Here is an 8,723-nt window from a genome sequence, read left to right as displayed (position 1 = left end):
GTTTTATTAGTATTTATTTACAAGTATCAAAATCAAATCCTAACATTACCGTACTTTCATGCAATGTAAAAACAATTTTTTGAGGTCGGTTGTCTAAAGCTAAATATTAAAAAAATCAATTGGGTCGGGTCGGGCCACATAATAAAATGATAAAATTAAATTAATAATTAAAGGTGTTTAAAACTTTTAAACGAATTAAGCTAAATGGGCTTAATACTAATAGTCAAAAGTACAGGGGGCTAGATGAAAAAAGTCTTAAAAAATCTTTTCTTCTCCCTGTCGTACGTTTTTCTTTTCCGGCGCTAAATCTGGTTACCGTCGGCGATATATTTTATCAGCAAATGATCACACATTTGCTAAAGGGTAAATTACTTTTTGAGTCCCTTTATTGTGAGTTTTTAAAATCAAAATGTTTAACGCCCTGAGTCCCTATAACTACTTTTCTTAACCATTTGAGTCCAATTTTCTAACACTGTTAGAATTATTTTGTTAAAATTTGTTAAATGACCAAATTGCCCCTATAATAGAAAAATTAATTATTTTTAGTTTTCTCTTTCTCTCTCTTATACTCTATCTCTCTCATTTATCTTTCTCTCTAAACACCAGATCTGCATTTCTCTCTCTCATCTTTCATTCTCCCTCTCTCTAAACCTAAACCACTTCCATCCCACCACCACACATCCACTACCAATACCACCGTCGCCACTGCACCTCCACCGCCACCACCACCACCACCACTACACTGTCACCACCACCGCTGCATCTCCACCATCACCACTGCACCTCCATCACACCACCACACCAGATCGGGAGCGAGAGAGGGATGAGTGACGACGTCATAGTGAAGTTAGCCAGTGTCGGAGTTATTGATGCTCTGTTATGAAGCAAATTAAGAATCTATCATTTGTTCTCCTTTGATTCATATTTATAAGCATACCCATTTCAGTATTTCTCCAAGGACTAAGGTTAGTGTTTCGTTTTCTGTTGTTTTTTATGAAATTTTTTTTGTTGGGCATGAAGATCTTGAATGGGGCTGTATTTTGGTGATAAATTATCGTTTGTGGAAGTTTAATTGATCAAGAGAATTAAATCCCCAATTTTATATACATGAAATTTAGTTTGAAATTTGTTGTTGGGTATGAAGATCATGAATGGGACAGTGGGGCAGTGACGGTGGTGGTGGAGGTGGAGGTGGAGGTGAGACGGTGGTGGAGGGTTCTCGACAATGGGGGTGAGACGGTGGTGGTGGACGTTCAAAGGTGGCAGTAGTGGGATGGCAGTGGCAGTGGGGCGGCACTAGTGGTGGAGGTGAGACGGTGGTGGGGGTGAGACAGTGGTGGGGGGTGTTTGGAGGTGGCGGTAGTGCGGTGGTGGTGGCAGTGGTAGGGATTGTGGCTGTACGGTGGTGCTTATAGAGAGAGAGAAGAGTGTGTAAAGATGATAGAGAAAGTGTGTATAGGTGTGTGCTGGTGTGTGTGTGTGTGTTTTATTATATAGGGTGGGAGTTGGATACAAAGTCATTTTTTCCTACAAAGTGTAGGAAGTGATCTTGTGGTGACATGTGGCATCTAGAGAATTTTAATAAAAGGGTACCAAGGTAATTCAATAAATAAGTTATTTTTGTAAGTGATAATATTAAAACAATAAAATGAGATTTTTAAGAAAACTCTTTAACATTAACAATTCAATATATATGAGTTACATAATTAATCATTCATGCATCATTCTATCATCATTCAGCGATTTCTATTCATCTTCAAATAACACACCAGTTGATCATTCATTAACAATTTCTTGACGATGTGTTTTACCAGTTACAGGTTCACTAACAATGTGTTATATAAGTTTATGTTTTAAGAAGGTTATGTAGATATTTTTGTTCAACTTCACCTAACACGCTAGCTGATCATTTATTAACAATTTCTTGACGATGTATTTTACCAGTTACAAGTTTACTCACGATGTGTTATAGCAGTTTATGTTTTTAAGAAGGACATGTAGTTATAGTTATTGACGTTGTGTTTTATTAGTTATTGGTTTCATCACGATGTGTTATATCAATTATGATTCACGAATGACATGTATTTGTATCTTCTTGACGTTGTGTTTTATAAATAATGGGGGTCTTCATGGTGTGTTATATTGTATATTCTTGACGATGTGTTTTACGAGTTACATGTTTACTCACAATGTGTTATAGCAGTTTATGTTTTTAAGAACACGTAGTTATAATTATTGATGTGTTTTATCAGTTATCAGTTTCATCTCGATGTGTTATACCAGTTATGATTCATGAAGGATATGTCTTTGTATTTTCCTGGCGTGTTTTATAAATACGAATGTTCTTCTTGGTGTGTTATATTGTATATTTTTTACAGGTACTAGTTTCATCAAGATTTATCAAATGCTCTCAGATGTGTCATACACAAATAAAAAACATTACTACATGGCCACTAATAATCTGTAGGGGTCTGTTTGGTATGGCGTAATGGAATAGACGGATGAATGAAATGTACGAGTTAATGGAATGGACGATGTAATGGAATGGATCATTACCATTCCATGTCTTGTTTGGTTACCATGTGAGAATGAAATGAATCATTACTTTGTGTTGTTTGGTAGGAAAGAATAAAGGAATGAATAAAATCGGTGATAAGTGACGGTAGTCGGTGGTGGTGGGTGGTGATAGGTGGCAATAGTAGCGATGGTCGGAGGTGGTGGCAGTGGATGGTGGCGGGGGGCAGAGGTAGGTGGTGGCGACGACAATGGTGGTGGGTGACGGGGACGGTGGTGGGTGACGGCGACGGTGGTGGTCGGTGGTGGAGGTGGGTGGCGGCTGACGGCGGAGGCGGGGGTAGGTGGTAGCTGTGGCGCGGTGGTGTCAGGGGTGGTGGGTGGTGGCGAGTGATGGCGGGGGCGGAGGTGTGGATGGTGGGTGACGGTTGGTAGCAGCGGAGGTGGGTGACGACTGAGGTGGAGGTGGGTGGTGGCGGGAGACAGCTGGGTGGTGGTGATGGCGGCGGAAGTGGGTGACGGTGGCAACGGTAGTCACGGCGGCAGCTATGGCAATAATGGTGTCGCCCGTGAGTGAGTTATTAAAACCAATAAGAATAATAATAATAATAATAGTAAAAAATAAAAAAATATTGATAATAATAATAATAATAGTAATAATAATAATAATAATAATAATAATAATAATAATAATATATCTTTCCATTCCTTTAAGGAATGAAAAAAAAAAAAAAAAAACACCACCTTACCAAGGAATGAAAATTATTATATTTGGAATGTTTACATTCCTTGTGGAATGCTCAATTCCATTACCACTTGACGACCAAACATGTTTCTTTTTATTCTAATAGAATAATCTATTTCATTCCACCTTCTATTCCTTCGTACCAAACACTACCTAGTTAAATTTTATCATATTAAATCACTAGTAATTAACATTTTTTTTTTCTAATTCATGAGATCAAATTGCTAAGATTTCATATCATGTTCTCGTATCATATATAAATCCCCTTCACGTGATCCAATAAAATATAATATATACTAATGATTAAGCATGATTTACTAGTTTGTTCTTCCATTAAAAAAATATAATAATGCTTAATTCATCTATATGAAATTGTTATAACAAGATTTATCAATTATACCAAACCTTTACATGTATATACGTCTCTGTGTTACAATTATCCATTGTAGGTTTGGTATATTTAGGTGTTTAAGAGAAGAGAAGTTAGAGAGAGAGAAAATCGTGAGAAATATGGTATGTGTTATGATATAATGGTTATTTCTTTATTTAAAACTAGTTAAATGACACATTACCCTCAATTAATCAATCATCCTATTTTTAAAACACCAATATTACCAAAATGCCATCAAGATGACCTTAACCATTAAACACACTCATCCGATGGTCAAGATCACTTCCTACACTTTGTAGAGGAACCCCACCCTATATATATTTAATTATTTTTATATATATTATATTAAAAGTTTATGCATTAAAGACTTGTTTCTTGTACATATATGCATATAAGATTTGTACTTTGTGTGTAAATGACCAAATTACCCTCATAGTTAACAGATTTGGTGGATGGATTTAGAAAATTGGACTCAAATAGTAAAGTGGCTATAGAGACTCAGAGGGCGGCGTTAAACATTTTGATTTTGAAATCAATTGGTTAAAAACCCCTAAAACTAAAACCCCTTGCTCAATAAAGATGTTATTCTCCTACGCGATCATATATAACGGGTGAATTAGCTCTCAAAAGTAAGTCCAATCATCCTCCAAAAATAGAGAGTTTCCAAATATTAGTAACCGCCTTCTCAAACCTATATACTAGACATGCTCGTCTCGCAAAATCGGATTGTTCGAAGACATAACTGCCTGCAATGTCATCTGTTTTGCATCACGAATCATGTAATTGTCTGAATCCTTTTTGTTATTTTCTTTTGTTGCGAAAATTCATCGAAAAGAAGCCATTGTTTCTTTGGTTTATGTTGTGTAAATATTAAAAGAGGTTGATAATATGCCAAATTATTTATTTTCTATCTTCTTCAACAATTTAAAAAAGATCAGAATCAAATTCCGGTGAGCAATTTTTTTACACTTAGGTTCCGCCCATGAATAAAAAAAATTATGGTTAGCTATGATCATTTAGGGTATCTTTGGCATGAAGCTTTTAGAAGCTTTTAGTTTTAAGCTTTTAATAAAAAGCTCCTACTCAATAAAAAAATCTTTTTTGGTTGAACGAGCTTGAAGCTTTTAAGTTAGGAGCTTGAAAGCTTTTAGTTGAACCGCTCCTACTAGTAGCGTTTAGAAGGAGCTACAAGCTTTTAGATAAAAAATGACTATTTTAACCTCTAAAAATAATGAACTTTTTAATGCACAAACTTTTTAAATTTTTATTTATGTCAATTTTGGTCATTTTATACATTTTATTAAAAGCTCCAACTACTCTGCTAAACACCAAATATATCTACCAGCTATCAGCTTCCAGCCACCAGCTACTTTTGCCAAACATACCCTAAATAGAGACCAATGTGTTCCTTTTATGTAGGGGCGGAGGTAGTGTAGTCGTGTACAAGCAAGGGTAGCACGGGCTACCCCCAACTCCGTATCGTTAGTGTAAAAATACCCTTCAACTTGTGAAAAAATTTTTATTTTTTATTTTTTCTATAAAAAGGATACTCCAGATCCCAAATTAGACCGAGTGGAAGTGTAGAATAGGGAAGAAACTTGATTGCTATGATGTGACATTTTACGAAATCAAATACTCTCATTGATTTGCAATAATTAGACTGCAAATAGGTAAATTTGATATGAAGTTTGTCGAAATATTACCATCTAGTTAAAATGTACTAAATGTTGAGATGATCTTGTTGTATTAGAGATTCATAAAAGATGAGCTCGTCAAGCTTAAGAAGCGTGTTGGTTCAAGCAGCTGTTAGAGGAGTGACAGAAGCAAGGGCACGAATATTTGGTCATGTGCTTAATCCAACTGGTCAAAGATCAGCCCATAAGATTTTACGCAAGAAGTTGATCGGAGAAAAAGTTGCGTCATGGTATCCGGATGACATCCAAAAAGAGGACCCTATGGTTGTGCAACGCAAAGAACAAGAGTAACCTTCCCTCCACCTTTCTCACACACTCTCTCTCTCTCTCCTTAGATTGAACTTTAATATATATATATATACACACACACACGCATGTAGAAGTGGAAATCTCGACCAATTTACTTACAAATGTACAGGTACCGAAATTCGTCAAAATTGGGTACCGATACCGAAATATTCAGTACGGTACCGGTATTTGAATGTAAAATTCGGTATTTTATGGATACCGATACCGAAAGTACAGATACCGAATGCCAAAAAGTGGGTACCGGCACAAAAAAATTCGGTACGGGAAATTCGGTATCGGTACACAGTATCAAAAGCTCATCCATAGTGCGCACCATAATGTTTATTACAAAACCTATATTTTACAAAAATAATAATCTATTATTTTTTATATAAGGATCTAAAAGGTTTAAGTAATTTATTATCTTTTTGGTGACTTTTGACCGGTTTTATTTTTTCTCTTTTTTTTATTCATTTGACCCGCAAAATAAAGCATAACGTTTAAATTGACTTAATTAATTAAATGGGTTGAAGAAGTTCCAACTTTTAGGAAAATATTATTAGTAGTCTGTTTGGCAATTTATATCATGTTTACAAATAATAATATAAATGCAGTAAAGTGCTAAATTAAAACTTGTTATTTCACTGACGCAGGCGTTTATCAAAACTTGAAATGTTGAAGCGTCGTGGCAAGGGACCGCCTAAGAAGGGACAGGGAAAGAAAGCTCAAAAACGTAATAAAGAAAGCTCAAAGACGGGACAAGGAAAGAATGCTCAAAAACACTAAGAGTACTCAGAGACTGGACAAGGAAAGAACACTCAAAAACGTAATAAAGAACGCTCAAAGACGTAATAATGCCAGTTTGTTTCAAGTTTCTTCCGACCTACAAAACTAAAAGATTGTATAGCAACCGAAGAAGTTATGCCCAAAAGGATATTGACACATGTTTTACATTGATCAGAAATCATAAAAACAAATACATATATATTCGGAATTTTATAAAACATTATCTATACTATATTATAATGCATGAGTGAGTGGTATTCTAATATACCAAAAAATAAGAACTTTTTCCCTCTTTATTATTAAAAACACCCCTAAAATGAGGGTAACTTTGTAAGACCCATACTTATAACTATCTTAATTTGATAAAAATACTAACTTTATAAAATTTTTGAACCAAAATTTCCATAATATCATATGCAAATATGATAGTTAATACATAACAACATTGTCTTAAAGATTTATTTAGTTACATAACTATTACATGGCCACTAAGTAATTAATTCATTAACGTATTAACGTGAGATTAACACAAGGTGCAGAAACAAGAGCTTCAACGTGTTCGGTTTCTTATCTCGGCATGATCTTCATCCCAAAAGTGTTTATAATTGCCCTGAAACTAAATATTTTACAATTTATTAGAATTATAACGCAACGGGAACTAACAACTAGACTTTTGATGCAAAAATAAAAATTTCAGCAAGTATTGGACCAGGTACGCGACGGCCCCTTGCTTCCCGAAGCTTCACCCGAGTTACCTATCGATTGTAACCCGTTATAATTAGAATGTTTTATCTATAGCTATGGCATGTAACTTGCCCAAGCTTTCAATCATTGGTTCTAATCTATTATCTATTATTATATATAATAAACAAGAAGATTTGGGCTGATGTGGCATTAGATTAGAGCCTCTAGGATTGGGTTTTGGCGGGAAACTCAATATGCAGCCAAAAAAATCGCGCGGATCTTTCTTTTTGTAACCCGAACCTTTTTATATTCGGATGATATAAATTCCTCTAAAAAAACACGCTTTCTTTTTCTAAACCCTAGATCTTAATCTTCTTCCTTCTGATGTACGCTTCCTCTTCTCTTCTGGTCCAGATGATTCAAGCTTCAATAATCAGGTAAAGAAATCTTCTTTTGCTAATTGTTAATCCTTTTGTTCATGTTCGAATTTATATCTTTCTTTCTGTCTTTCTTTTTTCTCTCCAAACCCTAGGTCGTCTCAAGAATTCCAGTCGTCACTCTCATTGGGATTTTGATGTGTACTTAATAAGGGTAACAGTGGGTTGATATGGATCAGTAGTTAAGGGATTGGTTAACAGTGGATTGGGTTGATTAGTTAGCAACAGGGGGTTAGTTGGCAGTGGATTGAGTCGTTGATGAACAACAGTAGATTAAGTGTCGGTTAGTAGCATGGGGTTAGTTAGGCAGTCAGATTGGTAGTTGGTTAGTAGTTGTAAAGGTGGTTGTAAATTGGGTATAAAAGGGAAAGGTTGTAATAGAATAGGGTATCTTGAAAATAATAACAAACTCTTCTTAGTCTCTCTCTCTCAACTGCCATTAACGACCTCTCGAAGCTCATTCTTCCATTGAGTTTCCTGAACGTTAATAGGACTTGACCATTGTTAATCAATCTCAAGTTCATCCAAATTCAATCCTTATCATTGGTATCAGAGCCATTGTTCCTCGGATCTTCATCTATTCTATCAAATATGGCGCAGAATGACAGCAAAATTGACGGTAATAATCAATTACAACAAATAATTCTCACAATGGAGAGGTTGAATCAAAGACTTTCTGAAATCCATGGTGAGACTGTTGCAATTTCAGAGGCAATCAGTCAAAAATCTCATGTTCAATCAAGATCAGAAACATGTGATAAACTTCTATGGTTTACCCACAATAGATCTGATGTGACCAAATCTGTTCTTCCACATCAAAACGCTTCTGTTGTTATTAATAGTAAGGAAGAATCTGAACCAGATTGTTCTTCAGAACCAACAAGAGATGAGTTCACCCACCAGGTGTTTGATGAAATGCATCAACAAAAACAGAGAATTACCCATATGTCTTGTTCAGAAAATAAAGAGGCATTAACAAGAAATGATGATTCTAAGATTGTGGGAAAAATACCGAAACAGATCGGTAGCATGAGGCAGTATTATGATTCTTTTATCACATTTATCAATCAATTGCAAATTTCACAAGAGTATGCATTAACGTGTTTCTTGGAAGGATTGAAAGAAGACATCCAAATTAAGGTGAGAATGTTCAATCCTACGACTCTTTATCATGCATATTGTTT

At 35.3% G+C, this 8,723-nt stretch overlaps 1 protein-coding gene across 1 annotated transcript; it reads left to right on the top strand.

Annotated features, from left to right (window-relative positions):
* The first annotated feature begins 5,400 nt into the window (after positions 1 to 5,400).
* Positions 5,401 to 6,617, top strand: LOC110935856 (28S ribosomal protein S33, mitochondrial). The gene is made up of 2 exons (XM_022178206.1): positions 5,401 to 5,631; positions 6,286 to 6,617. The coding sequence occupies exons 1-2, from the start codon at positions 5,414 to 5,416 to the stop codon at positions 6,416 to 6,418; spliced, it is 351 nt and encodes a 116-aa protein (XP_022033898.1). The 5' UTR covers positions 5,401 to 5,413; the 3' UTR covers positions 6,419 to 6,617.
* Positions 6,618 to 8,723: the final 2,106 nt, after the last annotated feature.

The sequence above is a fragment of the Helianthus annuus genome, chromosome 1 (genome assembly GCF_002127325.2).
Source record: "Helianthus annuus cultivar XRQ/B chromosome 1, HanXRQr2.0-SUNRISE, whole genome shotgun sequence".
In the NCBI taxonomy this organism is placed as follows: domain Eukaryota; kingdom Viridiplantae; phylum Streptophyta; class Magnoliopsida; order Asterales; family Asteraceae; genus Helianthus; species Helianthus annuus.
This window is presented reverse-complemented; position numbering and strand designations above follow the sequence as displayed.